Below are 21,513 nucleotides of genomic sequence, written 5' to 3'. Positions count from 1 at the left end.
CAGCAGGTCAGAGCCAGGACGAGAATAGTGTCCTATCCACTAGGCCTCACTACCTAGATTTAGACTAAGGCCCTGTGTACTCCATGATATCAGTGCAACGTGATTTTCCTGTGTAGTCTACTGTGCACCAGGCCCCAGCACAGATTAGTTGATAAAGAAAACAGAATATGTTTATCTAACCCACTGCTGAGTGTGGGTTAGATGTCCGCCTCTGTGCCCAATTCACAGAGATACAGGTCTGTTACAGCTCTCATCTTGAGAACCGAGGCCTTTAGCTCAAGCTGTAGGGGTTTGTGCTTTCACCTCAGCAGGAACCTGGGGTTGGTCAGGATGGCGGCTCTTGTGTTTCTGAGACAAATAATAGGCAAGCCTGTTAATTTTTCCTGTGCAGGTCGGAGAAGATTAGCTCAGTCTCAGTCTTTTTCACACTTGTATAATGGTGGTGGTGCTACTTATTATGGATCAACCCTTAGGTGTCCTCCTTACACAGGCTGGGTTCCCAGATGGTATAGAGCTGCCACAGCTGACACTTGTACCCCATCAGCCTCCAGCACAGAGAGCATGTCAGGTTGGGAGAAGTGGCTGGCTGGAGCGTGATGCACTGTGGCTTTGTGTAGCTGGTGGTACTGGTACTCCCTTGGGTACTGTTAGCCCAGCACAAGTTAGAGCAGCCCATAGGCTGCTGTAACATGCACGAGAACTGGAGACCAGGCAGAAAATCAGGATCCCTAGCACCCTTTTTTATCCCCACTTTGATGATGTGGAACCAGAGAATCTGGCCCTAGAAGTGTAAATCTGGGTGGCATGGGTGTAATGGAAATCAGACTGTGACCCTTTACCAGCAGCCATGGGACAGTCAAAAATCAAAATAAATTGCTTCCAGTCTGATCCTCAAATCCAAATGATCAAGGGGCCAGCCCATCAGCTATCGCAGCAACTGGTTTTTGGAAATTAGTCCTTGATTCAGATTCATTGATTGATCACTACCAGTAGGGATCAGTTAGACCATATTCCATTGTGCTTATAAAAGTCTACTACAAAGTAAAGCAGGAAGCAGAATTTATTACACATAATCCAGGAGCTGTAATAAAAACTACTGGGGCCATTAAATATTGTGCATCGGAGGAAATAATTTCACAGCGGAATAATGCTGCTAGACAGTCACTGGAGGGAGCACTGCCCTGCGCAAATATCCATCTCAAACATCCAGGAAAGCATAACTTGCAGGCTGCCCATATAATGATCTTAATTTTTTCTTTTTTATTGCTTGGATAGAACCTAGTGGCATCTTACAAGGAGACTCGAAATGGACTGATAGGAATAGATTATTCAACCAAGTTTGCACCATGGTAAATATTCTTCCTTGATTTCATTTGGCTGTTGAAACATTAAGTTCTATTAGCGTAGATCTGTGGCTATGTCTGAGATGCCCTTGGCACAGCTTATTAAGGGTGGGATGCAAAAGCAGCTGTAAAATGCCTTTATCCCCTGTCCCCGATCCTATGGCTGGCTCTGTGCCCCATGACAAAGCCGAATAGCCTCAGGGCTGCACCAGAGTATGCCATTTGCTGATAGCCCCCAAGGGACTGTTGGTGCAGCAGGGACTTGCTGAAGCATGGAAATGCTGGGGCAGGGCCCGCTTCACTGAAAGCTGGGATCAAGCGGTGGCATGGAAGCCAGGCAGAGGTCATCTTCAACTGGCCGGATCTGCTGGGTTTCTGGCCAGTCTACACTGCAGGAGTGGTGCAAAGTAACCAGCGGACATTAGAGTATCTGATCTGTGGTTTTTTTGTTTTTTTTGTTTTTTTTAAAGACATGATACTTTTTTATGTAGGGGCCATAAACCCAATCCTGGGAGGTACTGAGTTAGCTCCAGATTTACACCAGCGTAACAGAGCCAAATGTGCCCTAATGTTTATGGTGCTTTGAATGGGGCATGTTAAGTATTTGATCAGTGAGCAAACAGTCGGGTATAGAATCACACTGTATTAAAGACTCCCGTTTCCCTGACTGAACTGCAATTAGAGCATTTTTTTTCTAGGAAAAAGAAAAGGAGGACTTGTGGCACCTTAGAGACTAACAAATGTATGTGAGCGTAAGCTTTCATGGGCTACAGCGCACTAGGTTCTATAATAAACACTTCTTGTGTTTTATTAAAATCTAGAGAGGCAAGGTGGGAGAGGTAATGATTTTCATTGGACCAACTTCTGTTGGTGAAAGAAACAAGCTTTCAAGCTTACTCTCTCTAATATCCTGGGACCGAACCAGCTATAACCGCACTACACATAACAATGGAAGTTATTCCAATCTGGTATTTCTCCTTTTCAAATTGGAATCTATATTCCGTCTGTGGAGACTGGTGCCACCTAGTGGCTCTTTAACGTGACACTGCTTTGTAACAGGATGATGTTCGCATGAATTCTCATTTATTTTTGGTAGAGTCCACAATGAGCTAAGCGCTTTCTAAATGGAATAAGGATGGTCCATGTGCCGAGGTGCTCACACTATACTGTGTGCTCCAGAGCAACATCAGTCACGTCTCTGTGTATGTAAGAGCCGTGGGATGGCATTTGGAGGATAAAATAATAATGGTCAAATAGAATTCCAGCCATTTTCCTGCAGCTGCCAATTGACTTCACAGATAGAAATATTGAGCTGGTCAAAAACTTGGGAAAACTTTTTGGAAAATTTCTCCATATTTTTTCAAAATTCATCAACTTGTTAAACGTTTCCACTAACTCGGTGGAAAATGCCCGGAATGACTGCCCGGTCAAGATGCATTTGAATAACGTTCATATAAAATCAAGGTTAAAAGCACTTCTCAAATCCCTGCGGTTTTCACTGTTGTGTCCAGAATCAGCATGGCCATATAAGTACCGTAAATAGACTTGTATTCAAAGGAGGGTTTACCAATGGCTAGAACAGAGGACTGGGAATTTGACGTTCTGGGTTCCATTTCTGGTTTTGTCACTGTTTCACTAGTTAAATCACTAAACCACTGAATAATTTGGGCAAGTCACCTAGGGCAAAATTTTCAAAATTATCTGTCTAAACTTATCCATTTAGGTACTTGATGACTCCCATCACTGTAGAACATAGAGATGAATGAGTTTCTCCCTGTGAGAGAGGGATTATCACACCCACCGTGAAGCTGAGTCAAAGAGAGATTGCATGACTTGACCAAGGTCATTCAGGGAGTCAGTGGCAGAAATGGGAATTTAACAAAGGCGTTCTGAGTTCTAGTCCAGTATCTTAAACACAAGGCAATCCTTCCTTTCTCTTTGTCTGTGCCTAAAGATCTCATTCCCTTATAATGTTCTGGTTTTTTACATGTTTTCCTTGTGTTTACAGGCTGGCGTTAGGCTGTATTTCACCCCGATATATTTATGAGCAGATCCGGAAGTATGAAAAAGAGAGAACTGCAAATCAGAGCACATACTGGTAGGACACAACCAGATCAGCAAGGCTTTCTTTCTTTGAAATGTACACTTGCATCTAGCTTGTGGACGGGACTATAAGAGGAAATGATTCAGGAGTCAGAACTACTGTTTTTGATTAACATTAGTGTTTCCTGCACCTGTGTTCTGACTGCTGCTGGGCCTCATTTGAGCTTCTGTTTCTAATATTGGTTAGTTGGCTTTGTTAGATTGCATTGGGCACCGAGAGGCATTGGGTGTCTTGTAAGTAGAAATGATCAGCAATTATTATTATTACGAGGAAATAATGAGGTGCTCACACTATACTGGAAATAATGTTTACTAATAAAAAGTAATAATTATAAAGTGATTATTTCATCATTTGCAAAGATGCTGTACAAATAATGAGAGAAATAAGACCAAATAATAATTAACAAACAAGATCATTCTGGAGCAAATGAGATTTCTCATGCCAGTAACCTGGGCAGATTTGACCCCATATTTGAAATACGATAAAATAAAATCTATCTGTTCTGCCTGCTTTATCAGACCTATCACCCTAGTTTCTGAGAGCCTTAACATGCAGTCTGTGGCTTCGATCCTGCAAACACTTAGGCCTCTGCTTAGCTATTATATCAGGAGTAGTTCCATGGATTTCAGAGGCACTACTAACAGTTGTAAAGTTAAGTATACTCAGGTGTGTTTGCAGGATCCGGGCCTAACACTAGATGTGGTTGAGAAGACTGGAAAAAAAATACTGTGGATGTTTTAAAAAAATCTTTTTTCTATTTTTTTGATTTTTAAAAAAATGTTAGCCAGTTCACTGGCTGTCAAAAAGCATCCATAAAATTTATTGTCAAATATTTTCAAGGTTTTTCTTTGTTGAAATTCAAATTTTGGATTAAAAATAGTTTTTTGATGGGTGTTTTCGCGCTGGCCAAAACTTAAAAAAAAAAAAAAAATTGTGCTAATTTTTTCCTGTTTTTTCCAATCCTGCCTCTCTGATATCCAACAAATGTACAGCACAAATACTGTAAGGATGAACATTTCCAAATATGTGTGAAAGGAACTGATGTAAAAGCTAAACAGATCCCAATCACTGAAATAGGTAACACTGCTGAACACAAACCATCTCTTTGGTGATGGTAAGTGTGTGCGGTTTATTTTATCTTGTTCAGCATTTGGCACTGTGTCCTGGCCTATAACCTAAGCCAGACTTCCAGAAAGATCTTGTGAGCAGAAACATCAGATGAGCAGAACATTCATGACCAGCCAGGGGTTGATGCTGGTTTCAGTGTCCAGGAGCCATGGCTTATAAAACCAGCCATTTGTGCATGGCTAGCAGCTGACTTTACGTGTCAGGCTACTGTGAGCACCAAAGACTTGATCCTGCTAGTTAGTGATCACTCCTGAAAGGTGCTGAGTGCCTTCAACTCCTGTTGAAATCTGTGCTTAAGAATATGCATGTGCTTTGCCAAGTCAGGGACTCAGTATTTCCCAGAAGTGCAGAATTGAACCCCAGTGGAGAGCAGATTGGAAGTGGTGCTGTTCAAGCCTTGGAGTGGGGTTTGGAAAGGGATCTGCAAACTGCACTCCGTGAGGTCTTTTTCTGTTTTAATCTTCATGATAAAAGTCAGGCCGATATATTTTGTGCCTGAGCTGTTAACATGACCATGTTTGCAAAACTGTCTGACTTAAATAAAAGATGGGATGTTATTAGCGACTGCCATTAGGTAAACAGCAGGTGAAATCCTGGCTCATTTGAAGTCAATGGCAAAGTCCCCATTGATTTCAGTGGGGTCAGGATTTCACCCAGTATTTATATTGATCAAAGGCAAAAATGGAGACATGGCTGATGTGTTTTAGGGTCATATTCGAACTCCTGTGGAGGGATTACTTCCGATTTGTCGCCCTGAAGTACGGGACAAGGATTTTCTTATTGAAAGGTGAGTTTAAGTAGCATGCTTTGAAGGCTTGTTGATTTCAATTTCCATCCATGTTGCCATTTAATAGCCTTGGTGATATCAAAGGGGTTTTATGATCCGATTGCTTGGACCGTGGGCCTTACGTAGGCAACTGACCTTGTTTTCCACTTAGAGAAGTTATTATTGTTCTGTCATCTACAGACCCAAACTGAAATGGACATCCCATTGTGTTAGGTGCTGTACGAACACATAGAGAGAGTTTCCTGTCCTGAACATTTTGCAACTCTGCCAGTTAGTTTAAACCCAACATTTAGGTTTTATTAAATTTAAAGAATTGGCTTTACAAAGTCTACAGAATGGCATCGGGAGATTTAAAAAAATCAAAAAGAATTTAGCCTGGGCATAAAATTCCCTTGCCATCTGTGCACTCCCAGCACTACAGCCTCAGGCCACTAGGCAAGAGAAGCAGAGAACGGTGCTAGCGGGCAGGTTTTCTTTGTCCGTGCCGAGAGAAAAGCAAATTGCAAACCAAGCACAGAGTATAAAGGGAATCTGATTCTTCAAAATTTTCAGTTGAAATAATCTAGGTCTTGACCCTGCTCCCCTAGCCAACAATCCCATTGGCTTCAAGGGCACAGGAGCAGGCCCAGAAAGTATTTATAACAGGAATTTTGCTTTTGTCTCTAATTTGTAATCACCGTGGGTCCCTGCAGATCACCAGGAGAGCTGCTGAGCTGGCCTGATTCCAAGCTATAGTGGCTACTACGGCGTCTCATGTTGTCATTGTGGCTTTGTTTAGTCCTTGTGCTTGTCAGTGCTGGTGTTCCTGACACTTTGTTCATTTCCCCAACAGGACTGCAGGATAAAGAGGTGCCTTGGAAGAAAGATCCGAAGCTATTGGACGCTTGGAAAGGTCAGTTGAAACTGTGATCGCAGTTATGTGGGTGTCAGTCCTGAGGGAAGTCAGCTCAAATTTACATTGGTGTAATGCAGAGCAGAATCAGGCTCCAAAACTTAGACTCTGTTTAGCAATAAAGAGCCCTATCTTGACTTCAGTGTGAGTGGAGGATAGCTAGCAGCCGCTGAGCACCTCCCAGGAGCATAGAATCATAGAATCATAGAATATCAGGGTTGGAAGGGACCCCAGAAGGTCATCTAGTCCAAACCCCCTGCTCAAAGCAGGACCAAGTCCCAGTTAAATCATCCTAGCCAGGGCTTTGTCAAGCCTGACCTTAAAAACCTCTAAGGAAGGAGATTCTACCACCTCCCTAGGTAACGCATTCCAGTGTTTCACCACCCTCTTAGTGAAAAAGTTTTTCCTAATATCCAATCTAAACAGCAGGACCAAGTTACTAGATGCTAAAGGCCTTTGAGGTACATGCACAGGTATATGCAATGCGTTTTAGTTAGATAGTCGAACTAGAGAGGAAATGTTTAGGCCTCATGGTCCTCTCTGCTTCCTCACCCAGAGGGCAGCGTGCACCTGCTGACTGTGACTGGGGGAGTGTAAGAGAGGGAAAAGCTCCCAGAAGCCCCTCATGGTGTGCTGGGGTATCCATGCTGATCCCTGGGTTCCTCACTCTGTCTGCATCTTCCTCTCAGGGCATTCAGAGGTGTGGAGCAGGGACAAAACCAGAGTCAGCCAGGGGGTGTTGCTTCCCTCCCTGATCACCCATACCCAGCGGCGTGGTGCCTCTTGGGAGGATGTTCGGTAGGCTTGGGAGAGAAGATGCTGACTATGGGTCGTTGTATTGGGATTTCCTTTACTGTCATCACCTCTGAGTGGGGGGATGGATATGACTCATTGATTCTCCTTTAGCTCAAGGGGCAGAGGCCTGTCTTATCAGAGCTGTAGTTCTGCCCTTTTATGGAAAAGTCCTATAGAATTCCATAGACAACGATAACCTCGCCACGTTTTTAATCCTTCCTGCAGAGTTTAATATTACGTACTACTATGCCAGCTATAGATTTCTATATGAAAGTGAACAAACGTATAAAATAGATCTAATTCGCCATTAAATTCTATAGACCTTTAGGATCCGTTCTTTTCTTTTAGTTAAAACTTTTTTTTTTTTTTTGGTCATTATCGTATATGAATAGAAAATATATAATCATTCAAATTGATCAGTCATCCATTCAGGACTTAAAATCTATGAACTCATGAACTTATACCAATGTTTGTCCTTCTTAACATTAACCTAATAAATTCACATTTCCACACAAGCAGAAGAAATTGTATCCATTACTATAAAAGAGTTTCCATATATCTCTCCTACTAATATCACTTGATTTAACTTTCAAAGATATAACCAGCTACCTTATATGTCCCTTCATGCTGTTACCTTTAAAAGACCCATCTGTGTTTGGTCAGTCTCATTGTTTTCTCTTTATTTTGCCCAAATTCAAAACCTGGTGACTATATGCTGTAAGATCTGATTGACCCTGGTATAAGACTATCCATCACTTTCTCCATCATCATGATTTCCCATTCCACGGCTCCTTTCTACGGAGCCCTATTTAATTTTTATAGAACTCTACTGTTAAATTTTATGGGGCTGTTCCATATGAGAGGGTTCTATCCCTCATGTTACACATGGATTTGGATCCTACTCACTTGATCCAAGTAGATATCCATATATACACAGCTGCAGATTGACTACAATTGAAAGAGTAAAGATCCTGCATCCCCGCTCTGTGTCTCTTGTCCCGGCAGAAGGAAGAACGGGGGTTCCTTTTGTAGATGCCAACATGAGAGAGCTAGCAGCGACGGGCTTCATGTCCAACAGAGGGCGCCAGAACGTTGCCAGCTTTCTCACCAAGGACCTGGGGTTGGACTGGAGGATGGGGGCAGAGTGGTTTGAGTACCTGCTGGTAAGACCGAACTCAGGGTGTGATTGGAGTGGTTTGTGATTCTCTGTGCAGATGGCTGACCCAGGCCATCTTGCATGGGCCTTAAAGGAACAGAACTCCCTTTGAGTTCAATAGCAGCTTTGCTCGAAGAAGGATCATATAATTTAGTCCACTCTTTTTAGGGCACTCTCAGTATACGATTTAAAGACTTCGATAAGGAAAGGGTATGTTGCCCATAGCGATGGTAAGGCTGCCGTCAACTGAGATGTAGCTCTGATGCCTGCAATGAGAATTTAGATCTTCTAATGTAATGAGAGAGGGAGGGTGGCCTTGTGGATAAGGCACTGGATTGGGACTCGGGAGAGCTGAGTTCAGTTTGTGTTGATACCACAGACTCCCTGAATGACTGCGGGCAAGTCACAAGGGGCCTGATTGTCAGGAGGACTGAGCACCCACAGCTCCAGATGAAGTCAATGGGAGCTGTGAATGCTCAGTGCTTCTGAAAAATCAGGTTTCGAATCTCAGTTCCCCTCTGTAACAGGGGGATGATACTTCCTTTCTCCCATCTTGTCTGTCTTGTCTAATGAGATTGCAGTCTCTTCAGAGCATGGACTGTCATTCACTTTGTGTTTGTACAGCATCTGGCACAACAGGGCTCTGATCTTGTTTGGGGCCCCACAAGATAAATAATAGTGTAGAAAATGTCGTTCCCTTATAAAAGCTCCTGAGAGGGAAAGGTTAGACAAGGTAGCTAGTCTTAGGGGCAGATCCTGCAAACACTCACTGCCAGCCAGGCATAGTCTGATAGAATCAGTGGGAAAGTTGAGGTAGTAGGCATTATGCCTGGTTATGTTTGTAGTATCAGGGACCTCGTGTTTGACGTAAACAATGACATTCAGAGTCAGAGGCAGGAAGGTTCACTCGCTGTTTAACAGGAGCTTCTGCTTCTCTCAGTCAGCATTTCCAGAACCAAACCCTTAGCTAGCTTTATTGAATTGAGGCTTTTCTACTTTATCTGGTCCTCCTGTGTTCTTCCATGACCCGGAGCTTGGCAGCTGCTGTAAACCGTTCAGTTGGGAAGGTGGTTTTTCACCTCCGCGTTGGTTGTTTCTGGATAAAAAGTGCCTAAGTCCCACCACAGAGTCGTATCTGTCTGTGCTGGGCTCATCACCATGAGACGGAATCTGAGACTGTGAAGTAAACCTCACCCCATGGGGCTCCTCGTGTTACAATAATACAGATAAATAACACACTGAAGTCAATGAACAGACTCCCTCTGAATGCAATGGGCTTTGGGTTAGGCCCTTAGAGAGAGAGCACCGCTGCATTAATGCCTATGATTAAAAACACTAACAGTGGGGTGATAGTATCTTCCTCTAACCAAACCCCCAATGGAGTGATCAAAGGTTTGTATCTTCTCTGAAATTGTCCCTGATTTTGTCAGGACATCCCATGGGAAGCTACACAGTCTCACTGCAGCACATTGCTATTTTAACACATCACTGCTCCATAGACATTACAGTGTGCAAGGAAAGTGTTTGCAATTGTGATTTCCTCACATTGACTCACTGTTGGAATTTACTTGATGACTTTTTTTGTGAGTTATTCCCTTCCTGGAGTGAAGCCAATGGGAGTTCCCCCCCCAATCAAGAGCAGAACCTGCCCTTCGTATATTTGTCTCGCTTTCCCATTGCTGACATGCAGCCACCTCTGGGGTGGAACACAGCAGCTGTTCTATGCCAGCAATGATGCATACCACGTGGGAAAGTGAATACCCTCTGCAGCTGAATCCACTAAAGGGATGTTAAGTAAGCAGGCATCACTGCAATTACCCATGTGGGAATTTAGCCAGAACCCTGCCACACTTCAGCAAACTTAAAAAAAATAAAATGTTAACAATGGTCTGATTTGTTTAGGCCAGATTCTAGGGACAGGAGCCAGATCCTCAAAAGTAGTTAGGTGCCTAAATATGTTTGAGGGTCTGGGCCAAAGGCACCAGAGAAATAGAATAAGCATGTATTTTTGGCAAGTTAACTTGATATTAGTGTTGGGGTCCATATTGAGAACTCTGGCTACTGAAGTCTTCTAGACAGAGAAAAGATAATGGCTGTAATGGGGCCTACTCGCCCTTTAAGAGAAGAGGGGGGCCAGAACAGCCCATTCCAGGTAGCTGGAATGAACAAAGTTCCAGGAAATGGCCTTGTAGTGGAAGAGAGGAAGTGGTCCTGGAGAATTAGTAGTTGGAGCGGGGCGGGGGGGGGGGGGGAACCAGGGCACTGTCCCTTTAAGGGCCCTGGACCAGGAGCCCTGTAGTGTAAAGTGGGGAAAGGGCTCCCTTCTCTCCAGCCAATCGAGAGGCGCTCTCTGTAGGAGGGCAGTATATAGACACCCTTCTCTCTCAGCACAGGGGAGATGGTGGTAGGAAAGGGAAGCTAGAGCCACTACCCTGAGCTCCTGGTAGAAATGACTACGGGGGGTGACTGTGAAGGACAGATGCTGGCAGGGGCTGAGCTTTGTGTGGGTGGCAGAAGGTCAGTGTGAACTCTCTGGTTGCAATGCAGAGTTTAGTTTTTGGGATGTTAAGGACTGTGTGGAATGACTTGTGGTCATTAAGTCAGCCCCAAGTGGAGGGTGGCTGTCCTCGTAAGAGAGACTGTGGAGCTCGTGAGGGGCCCTGAAGAGAGAGATCAGAGGGAGGGTGTTTCGGGGGACCTCTGGCCATGAGTGGGTTCTCAGTAAGAGGCAGCTGTGCCAGGCGGTATTGTCAGCTTCCAGCTACTCCACCTTCACCTGAAGGCATTAGCCTGTTTTAGTGAATCCTTGGCATCCCTGCGTAAGGGTGATGACTCAAAGCCAACTCCCAGATACCACCCCCCCCAGTCATTTCCTGGTATGCTTCTCTTCGACTCTCACCCATCCTCCAGGGGCATTGCTAAGAGCACAGTTTCACTTTGGTAGCTGTGTCTCTTATCTACGTTTGTTCTCACCAAGCTGAGTTATGAAATCTGGGGTTGGGTAATTTCCAGTCTCATCTGCGCTGGTTTTGGCCCCAGAAGTTAATGGCATGGACGTGGGGGGAAAAAAGAAAGAGAAGTGAGTTCTAATGTCATCCTTCCTTCCCTACCCCGCCAGCATTGTGTATCTGGCATGTCGGCGGCAGCATGGTTGCTGCTAGCCAGGCAGAGCGTGGCTGTGGGTATCTTACAAAACTAAGCCATGGCCTCCCGTCCCGTCATCTGCAGATCAAGAAGGCGTTTCCTAACTAATGCAGCAAATTTGTGCTTGCTGGGGGCTGGCCCCCACAATGCCGTTGGCTTCACAGTGACTTACAGGACGCTTGAAGCTACAGTAGACACAAACTTGGCAGCAGCCTAAATTTCCATGGCTCACTTCAGGCTTGTAATGCTCAACAGCACCTTGAGCTGTGAGGCTGAGCTGGGCCAGTACTTGGATGGAAACTCTGTACAAAGCGGGGTTGGTGATTCAGTTTGGTGACATTTTTGTCTTGTAAGTCAATGCTGACCCAGTGTCGCAGATGCACCCTCTTTCAGATGACCCTTAAAACCCATGTTCTAATGCTAAGCAACTGGCACTAAAAGAACTGGCTTTTTTTTAAAAAAATCAGCAGTGTTAGCCTTGGTGTCCTGGACAAATTGCAGTTTGAATAACTACAGTCTGCATAAATTCCTGCTGCAGTTTCAGGGTATATATGGCATTCTGGCATTCTTTGTCACTGCAGTGGAAAATGGGGACTGTATTTTCATTATCCCCAAAGGTGGCTGCATTTCAGTGATGGATGAAGTGATTCTTATATGCAATGTGCGAATGTGATGCATTTTGGGATCATTTACTATGAAAGGTGTAGAATAACTAATTTCCCATACCCACACATAGCTAGTGGTCAGAACTGTACTGTGCGTAAATCTTGGAATGAATAATCATAATAATAGTTGATGATTTCTGGCACTCAGTAGTGCCTTTCATTAGAGGCTCTCAAATCACTTTATGAGGATGGATAAGTCCTGGCATCCCTATTTTACAGAGCGGGAAGCTCCGATGCAGAGAGGATGAGTTACTCACCCAAGGCCTCACGGTGAGTGAGTAAGAGAAAGGTGAATAGAACTCAGGAGTCCTGGCTCCTATGCCCTGCTATAACCACTAGACAGCACTGGCTCCCTTCAATGGAAATTTGATTTGTTTAGCATTCAAATCTTGTGGAGAACAGAGCATTCTAGCACCTCACCCTCAAAGGGCAGGGGGTCTGGAATGAACTATCCTAGGAAAGAGATTTATGGGTTAGTTGTCTTTATTTATAATGTGATAAGATAAGATAATGTGTCCCCAAGGAACAAAATTTTGCAACCCCTCCCAGCTTGGTATCATCCACAAGCTTTATAAATGTAGCCTCAATGCCATTCTCAAAATCACTTATGAAGATACTGAATAGAACTGGACCCAGGCCAGATCCCTGCAGGACCTGACTCAAGATGCTCTTCCAGCTTGACTGCCAACCATTGATAATTACTACCTGAGTATGGTTTTCCAACCAGTTGTAAACACATCTTTATAGTAGGTTTGTCTAATCTATATTTCCCTAGTTTGTTTATGAGAAGGTCATGTGAGACAATATCAAAAGCCTTCTGATCACTGCTAACCTTTCTTTTGAAAATTGAAACAAAAATGGCATGTAGTTCTTTGGCCATTGCTGCTTTTTCTGTTATTGTCTTTCCCTCCTTATTGAGTAATGGGCCTACCCTGTCCTTGGTCTTCCTCTTGCATCTAGTGTATTTGTGGAATGTTTTCTGGTTGCCCTTTGTCTCCAGCTAGCTTAATCTTGTTTTGAGCCATGGACTTTATAATTTTTGTCCCTACATGCTTTTTATATTCATCCTTAGTAATTTGACCTAGTTCCACCTTTTGTGTGACTTTTTAAAGTTTCACGTCTTTGAAGATCTCCTGGTGAAACCAGTGTGCTCTTACCATACTAGGTATCTTTCCTACACATTGGGATAGTTTGCTTTTGTGCCCTTAATAAAGTCTCTTTAAAAAACTGTCATCTCTCCTGAACTCTTTTTCCCCCATAGACTTGCTTCCCACAGGATCTTACCTACCACTTCTCTGAGTTTGCTGTTGTCTGCCTTCTTGAAGTCTATCATCTTTATTCTGCTGGTTTTCCTCCTGCCATTCCTTAGAATCATGAACTCTATGATTTCATGATGGCTTTCATCCAAGCTGTCTTCCACCTTCAGATTCTCAACCAGTTCCTCCCTGTTTGTCAGAATCAAATGTGGAACAACCTCTCACCTAGTCACTTTCGTCTCCTTCTGTAATAAAAAGCTGTTTCCAGTGCATTCCAAGAATTTGTTGGCTAATCTGTGCCCTGGTGTATTTTTCCAATGGATGTCTGGGTAGTTGAAATGTCCTTTCACTAACAAGTCCTGTGCTTTGGATTGTTTTGTTAGTTTAAAAAAGCCTCATCCACTACTTCTTGTTAGGTGGTCTATAGTGGATACCTACCATGACATCACCCTTGTGGTTTTACCCCTTTTTATCATTACCCAGAGACTTTTAACAGGTCTGCAGATATGCAGAGCAGGGTAACAGTCCCAGGGGCCACCTTCCTGGGAGTGTGAGATCTGCACGCCGCCCCAGCCAAGGGGGAGTCTCCCCTCCATGGTCTTGGGAGAAAGTGTCTGTTTCACCAGAGGGTGGAGGGAGAAGGATGTTGTACGCTGGGCTCTGGAGAGGGGATGTACATGGAGAGGGGTGCAGACAGTTTCAACCGTACCAGGGAGGTGTGGTGGGAAGGGAGGAAGCCCAGGTGAATGGGGGGGGTGTCCCTAGGAGACAGGGGTGATCCCAGATTGGGGACTGGATGTGTCCAGGAGATCCCGATCTACAGAGAATGTATCCTCTGGGGTGGGGGTACAGTGGGATCCCAGGCCATAGAGAAGGTATCCCCTGGGATGGGGGATCCCAGACTCTGGGGGCAGGTGTTCCAGGAGATACTGGACTCTGCAGCTGTTCACTGTGCGGGACTGGGGCAGGGTGTGGGGGGAGGTGGGGCGGAGGCTGCCAGAGCCCCTGGGATCGGCTCACTGAACTCTGGCCCCTGCACTCAGCATCACAGCTTCTGCAAAGTCCTGTCCCGGCAGCCAGAGGGAGAAGAACCGGAGGGAGCCGCAGCCCCAGCGCCACCCAGGGCGGAGCGAGAGCATGGGTTCCCAGGAGCAACCTCTCTCCAGCAGTGCTGTGGAGTGAACTGCCGGGCACTGGGTGTACCAGAGTCTGCTGGGATGGGCGCGGGGGGAATTGGATGAGCTGTGGGTTTAAATGCTGCCTAAAGGGCAGTGAGAGATATGGTGGGTCCCGGAGGTTGTTGCGCCCCCTGGGGAGCAGGGTGAGCGCAGTGCTCCCCGCTATCACTCACTGTTCTGGATGCTACCCTGCCTGCTGGCAGTGCATACCTCTGCACTGTGCAGGACCCTCCCTGACCACAGTGCTCTGGGTGGTCTGGTTGCCCACATTGCCCGCCCCTAAGGCTGACCCTGGCAAAATCAATCATTTTCCGCACAGCTCTTAGGTTCTTTTGTTAAAGTGTGGGGTCCCATGGCCACTTTGGCCTCCCTGGTTCCAGTGCCCCACCTACAACTCACTTCAGGGAGGGAAACTGAGGCAGCCAGTGCTAAGTGCACCATGCTTGGCCAAGAGGGAGTGCTGGGGGAAGCCACACCCTATGACAGGGCCAATCAGTACCAGGCCTGGGCTGCGTGCAGATTTTTTACTGGTATATCCCCACAAATATTTAAAGTGGTACTCCTAGTGTGGAGGCAGTTTTATTGGTATAAAGGAGTCTTACCCCAGTATAACTTGTTCCTCTTCCTATACAGAAATAACTATACTGGTTCAAGCACCTTTATACAGCTATAACTGTCCACATTAGGGGTGGTTGTACCACTCTTAACAATACCACATAGTGTTGTATGTAGACAAGTCTCAGATGCCAGAGCAGTGGCTGTCTCCACATGATTTTCCTCCCTCTGCCCTTTTCTTGCTGAGCAGCAGACCCAGCTCTTCTTACTGGTTCTCTGTGTATGTTTAAGGTGGACTATGATGTCTGCAGCAATTATGGAAACTGGTTATATAGCGCTGGAATTGGAAACGATCCAAGAGAAAACAGGAAGTTTAACATGATTAAACAAGGCCTGGATTATGACAGCAACGTAAGTCTCTTGGTGAAATATCCCAGCACTACGTATCTCTCTTCCTCATCTTCCCTCCCACTTCGCCCCAGCAGGTAGCAAACCAAAACTCCAGCAACTATGGAAGTGGCACATAAGGTTTTAATTTGACTTCACAGTCACCTGGGTCAAATTTTCAAAACTGAGGCCCTGCAGTTACCCTACTTGGGGCTTGACTTCAGTGGGAGCTGCCTGGGGGCTCAGCACTCTTGAAAATCAGGTCACTTATTTAGGCACCTAAATATGGATGTAGGTGCTTAACTTTAGGCTCCCAAGTGTGAAAATCGGGGCCTACTCATCTGAGGATCCTATTTATTTATTTTAAAAGCAGACAGATTAGGCTCCCTGAAACCAGTGGTAATTTAGTTTGATCTTCATTCTTTAATGAGCAAAGATGGAGTTTGCCAGAGGCAAAAGCAGGTGCAGCTGCAGCGAAGTCACAGGGGTATGCTGCAGTTTGTGACTGTGTCCCCCAGGGTACCCCCACTGGCGTGATTACTGGCTGGAATTGTTTTTTCAGGGCTCTTTTCTCATCAGCAGGGAATCCGGCAGTCTGTAATGTTGATATTTTAGCCCCAGTGCCACTTAGCCTGTCTCCTCTGAAGAGCTGCTTTCTCCGCTGAGTGGAACTGCAGAGACAGACGAGTGAAATCTGTCTAGGAGACAAATGAGCATGATGAGCTTATAACAAAAGAATAGCTAATCGTTTGCTCAAATGCTATGGAGACAGGCAGTGGTATAAAACCCTAAGAAAGCAAAGGCATGTATTGAAACAGCTAAGCCAGTGTTACAATCTGAGCTGTTTATATTCAGGTGGGTTCTGAAGAAAATTAAATGCAATAAACAGTGCCAGCGGGCAGAGCAGAATCAGCTACTCAATAGATGCTGCTGCTAGAAAAATCCCTTGAACTGCAGGCCTTTCCTGACTAGTGGTGATAAGGACAAGAAGAGATCCAGCATTCAGAGTCTGTTACCTGGCTTGGGAAGTCTGGGTCTATGGCTGTCCCCGTTACTAGCATTGTGTTTAATGACCATTTCCCCAGGTAACTGTCCTATCATCAAGACATGATGCAATGTGTTACTCAAACACAGGCCAGCTGCATGGGAAACACAGAAATGAATAACGGGAGGGTCGGAGTTGATCACCTAACACAGTAATGCACCTCATAGTGGGTTGAAACCCACAGCCATGAGATTAAAGGACAGTTACAGTCAGTTTTCCCCTGACCTTCACCTTACGTCATCCCTTTCATACTCCTACCCCCTACGAATGAACCAGAGCTTTGGAGAAGATTAATTTAGCCCCCACTCCATTCCCCAGCTTCGTGGTGTCCTGCACAGTTGCAATCCCTGCTGCCACCTGTGTCATAGCAGGGAGTTGGGCTTATTTCTGGTTTAGGAACAAAAGCTCCCAGGGACTCTAAGCACCCCGAGTTGAAGCTAATGGGAGGTGCACGTATTTGGCATCTCTCTAAATCAGGCCACCTATTCAGATGCCTACATGTGGATTTGAAGGCCTAACAGAAAGCTTCAGGGTTTGAAAATGTTGGCCCTGACACAACAGTGCCTCCATTTTCCCACCTGAAAAATGGGGCTAATGCGTCCCCGTTTCACGGGGCTTCATTCTTTAGTTAATAAAGCGCTTTCCCATCTTTGTTTTGAAGGCACTGTAGGAAGTCAGATTATTATATCCTGCCATATTGGTGTGAGTGAATCCTCCTGAACACCACTGTTTCCATTTGCAGGGAGATTATGTCCGACTGTGGGTTCCGGAAATACAGTGTGTAAAGGGAGGGGAGATACACACACTCTGGGCACTGAGCAATGCAGCTCTCTCACAAGCTGGGATAGCTTTAGGGGAGACCTATCCACTGCCAGTCGTCCTGGCCCAGGAATGGAGCAGACATATCAAGCAGAAGCCTGTAAGTACTATGAAGTTTCAACTGAGCTAGGGAGTTTGTTGTTTCTTGCTCTAAACATGAGTGTAAATTCTGCAGTTCTCTCCCATTTACATTTGGGAAATAACTAGAGAACTGGTTTAATCCACATCATTTAAAGGGTCCATGACTGGGCACAACATGATTTTTGAATGAACATTTGATATCCATGTAATTGGAGTGTGAGGCTGGATTATATTTTATTCTGACTTGTGCATCTATCACAGCGCTGCTTACTAAATTCTGATCAGTCTATGCCTGTACAACCCCATTGAAAGCCAGGAGATTTCACAGGTGTCTCTGAACATTTAATTTGGCCTGCAGGCACCTTATGACAGGTGGTTGTTATGAGGAGAAAAGAACCCAGCTTGATTCGCAGATCCCAGGAGGAGTTTGTGGGGCTGGCAGCTAGCAAAAATACCTTTTGGACTTGTAAACAGAGCAGATCTGATCTGGAATTAGACACCCATTAAACAGGGGACCACAGGAGGCCATTGGTACTAACACACTTTTCAGAGTGGATCTGTCTTTTAGAAAATGCAGCAAAACTAACAAATAAAGAGCTCAGTCTTAGGATTGAGTGCTGCCAACTTCCATCTGCTGACCATGCTGCTGCTGTTGTCACCCAATAGCTGTATATTTTATCTCACAAGTTTTCATTACTTTGTTCCCCTCCTTCTCTCTCTTGTCTCAGGACAGTTTGATTCTGTAGTGTAATAAACCAAGTACAAGGATGAAACTAGCCTTCATATAGGGTTTGGGTACTGAGGGCCCAACTCCAAATTTCTGACTCAGGCAAAACTCATGATATTAGTGAGATCCTTTGTCTGAGAAAGGCCCCCTGGCTTTGGCTCTGAGAGTTAGAATAATCAGTTCTCTTTTATTTCAATGTGCGGTCGAGATCAGAAAAGTGACTGACTGTAAATAGCTCCTTGGCTAGTGGCCCTTGCTTGTGACGGGGGGGAAAGGTGATCATTTTTCAACATGAACATTTTAATCCAATTTTTTTAAACTTTTTGTAAAGGGAGATCGGAGTCACTTTTCAACTCTCTCCCCCTCCTCAGCATGCATTTAGCTATCTCAGGAACTTCTGTGCCCCTATCACCATAGTATCTGGGCACTGCAAAATCACTAATGTATTTTATGAATCACAACACCCCTGTGAGGTAGGGAAGTACTATTTTACTGAGGCACAGTGTGACTTACCCAAAGTCACACAAGAAGTCTGACAGAGCAGAGAATTGAAGCCCTGTCTCTAAGCCCTAAGATAGCATCCTAATCACTGGATCATCCTTCCTCTCTGCTTCTCATCTGGCTAAAACTGCAACGTTACCCTTTTTTTTTGATGGCTGTGAGATGTCTCGGTTGCTTTATAACATAAAAAACAGACTCTTAGCTTCAATCAATAACTTTCACTGCCCTTCTCTCAATTAACAGAACAAGAGAGACCACCCTCCGAGGGGAAGGAAAGATCCCTCCGACACGCCAAGACAACACAAGGACAGAGGGGTGGACTTTTACTTCTCTCGCAACAAAGATTTATCGTGAAGGCAGTCCCTGCACTTCTGGAGAAGTGACTCTGCCTGCCGAGAACTCCAGCTGACAATGGTTACTATTCATGGCCAACTTCTCTCTCCCGTTACTATCTAAGCAAACCAAGGGTGACATCCTAGACACATTGAAGTCAATGGAGTTTTGCCATTGACTTCAACTGGATCAAGATTTTGACTTCTGATCTTTCGGAAATTGTTTTCTTAATGAGCCAGCTGATTGGGATTCAGAAGGGAGCTGAAGTTCTTGGTCCTTTGTACTTTTAAGAATCCCATGACACCTTTAACAAGAATAGAGGTGTTAACCTTGTATTCTGGCCAAATTCGAGTGGGTGGAAATTACACCAGCAAAATGCCCCTCAAAAATCAACTGGATGTACTAAGGCCAGATTCTCAGATGGTGTAAATCAGCATAATTCTATTGAATCAGTTAAGATACACTGATTTACACCTGTTGATAATCTGACTTGGTATTCTTCACTTCCTGCTTTAAACTGTTGCTGTGAGCTGTTAAACAGCTAATGTGTTCCATCCCAGAGATGGGTGATGAGTGACTTTGTAAAGTGCTTTTGGTTGAAAGGGGCTTCATAACTAACTAATTATTAACTGTAACGATAGGATCATCTTGTTACTGTCAAGTGGTCAGACTGCTTTTCCAGTGCCTTTGCTTTGTACTGGGGCTTATAGCTGTAGCCAGATTTCTACCTTGTATTACAGACTGGAGAAGGTGTTAACTTTTTTATATATTGGAAATGTATATACTGAATTTCCTTATGCTAACATGCTCTAGGGTGTAAAACTTAAAAACATTGTTCCATAGGACCACTTAAACCTTTGCATTGGAATGTTTTTACTTTCCTGATTTCCTCTCTTCTGATAGAGATCAGAAGGCAGAATGACTGATCTGAGATGCCAGAAGCATAGACTATCAGGGTTGGAAGGGACCTCAGGAGGTCATCTAGTCCAATCCCCTGCTCAAAGCAGGGCCAACCCCAAATAAATCATCCCAGCCAGGGTTTTGTTAAGCCTGGCCTTAAAAATTTCAAAGGAAGTAGATTCCAGCACCTCCCTAGGTAGCGCATTCCAGTGCTTCACCATCCTCCTAGTGAAAAAGTTTTTCCTAATATCCAACCGAGACTCCCCCTCTGCAACTTGAGACCATTACTCCTCTTTCTGTCATTACTTTCTCTGTCACTGAGAACAATCTGGATCCATCCTCTTTGGAACCCCCTTTCAGGTAGTGGAAAGCAGCAATCAAATCCCCCCTCATTCTTCTCTTCCGCAGACTAAACAATCCCAGTTCCTTCAGCCTCTCCTCATAAGTCATGTGTTCCAGTCCCTTAATCATTTTTGTTGTCCTCCGCTGGACGTTTTCCAGTTTTTTCACATCCTTCTTGTAGTGTGGGGCCCAAAACTGGACACAGTACTCCAGATGAGGCCTCACCAATGTCGAATAGAGGGGAACGATCACGTCCCTTGATCCTGTTCTCTTTGACCGTATCCTCCATAGTGCTTTAGGTTCACCTTGGAATCTGATGTGGGGTCACTATGGTAGTTCTGTTTGCCTGTGGCATCAACCTGAAAATTTGAGGCCATATACCGCACGCAGAGCGGTTTCAAAACATTGCTCTATGCTCAGTAACGGCAACCAGTTCTATTCTGGGTCCATTTAAAACTTCAAGTTCTTGTCCAAAAAGTCTTAAATGGTTTGACTTGGTTACTTTAGAACAGTGGCTCTCAACTTTTTCAGACTACTGTACCCCTTTCAGGAGTCTGATTTGTCTTGCGTACCCCGGTTTCACCTCACTTAAAAACTACTTGCTAACAAAATCAGACAAAAATACAAAATTGTTACAGCACATTATCACTGAACAATTGCTGACTTTGTCATTTTTACCATATAATTATAAAATAAATCAATTAGAATATAAATATTGTACTTACATTTCAGTATATGGATCAGTATAAACAAGTTATTGTCTGTATGAAGTTTTAGTTTGCACTGACTTGGCCAGTGCTTTTTATGTAGCCTGTTTGTAAACATAGGCAAATATCTAGATTAGTTGATGTATCCCCTGAAGGAGCTCTGTGTTCACCCAGGGTTACTTGTATCCCTGGTTGAGAACCATGGCTTTAGCGAGATCCTTCCTCTCACTGTTCCCTAGCATGGCATCTTCACTCCCCGAGGAGCCCAGATTCAAACACGTTGAGTTTGGGAGCAGGGCACTCTCAGTGGAGGGCCTTTGGTTGACTCTGGAGTTCATTACCACCAGGGATCAGATTTAGCCACAGGCTCTACCTATAAAGAAACTGCTCTGGTTTAAACACATCAGTTTAAAATCAATCTAATTAAACTGGTTCAAACCCTAATGTAGAAGCCCTTCAACTAGATAAGCCCTTACATAAACTGGTTTAGCTTGTATTGGTAAATTACTGACTTAATTTAAACCCATATGTATCCTTCACACATATCATAGATTGAATCCCTGCTTTAAGTGCTAAATGGAATTAAACCCTAACTATGGAGCCGTGACTTGTACCTCCATAATTAGAAACCAGTTCATGGGCATCTACACTAGAGGCTTGCACCAATT

At 44.5% G+C, this 21,513-nt stretch overlaps 1 protein-coding gene across 4 annotated transcripts in view; it reads left to right on the top strand.

The window, feature by feature from the left end:
- LOC119851133 (cryptochrome DASH-like) overlaps positions 1-20,851 on the top strand; it is a 29,885-nt gene extending 9,034 nt beyond the window's left edge. Inside the window, exons 7-15 of one of the 4 annotated variants that reach the window (XM_038390447.1) lie at positions 1,276-1,349; positions 3,352-3,441; positions 5,283-5,362; positions 6,195-6,254; positions 8,055-8,212; positions 12,234-12,284; positions 15,295-15,414; positions 17,178-17,354; positions 18,807-20,851. In XM_038390447.1, the coding sequence (XP_038246375.1) occupies positions 1,276-1,349; positions 3,352-3,441; positions 5,283-5,362; positions 6,195-6,254; positions 8,055-8,212; positions 12,234-12,284; positions 15,295-15,414; positions 17,178-17,354; positions 18,807-18,917 (921 nt within the window). In that variant the 3' untranslated portion in view covers positions 18,918-20,851. The remainder of the gene's footprint in view (positions 1-1,275; positions 1,350-3,351; positions 3,442-5,282; positions 5,363-6,194; positions 6,255-8,054; positions 8,213-12,233; positions 12,285-15,294; positions 15,415-17,177; positions 17,355-18,806) is intronic. The other 3 variants (XM_038390448.1, XM_038390449.1, XM_038390451.1) reach the window with 3 other exon arrangements.
- The last annotated feature ends 662 nt before the right edge of the window (positions 20,852-21,513 follow it).

Source organism: Dermochelys coriacea, chromosome 2 (assembly GCF_009764565.3).
Source record: "Dermochelys coriacea isolate rDerCor1 chromosome 2, rDerCor1.pri.v4, whole genome shotgun sequence".
Taxonomy (NCBI): domain Eukaryota; kingdom Metazoa; phylum Chordata; order Testudines; family Dermochelyidae; genus Dermochelys; species Dermochelys coriacea.
The sequence above is the reverse complement of the archived record's forward strand: the minus strand, read 5'-3'. Positions and strand labels throughout refer to the sequence as shown.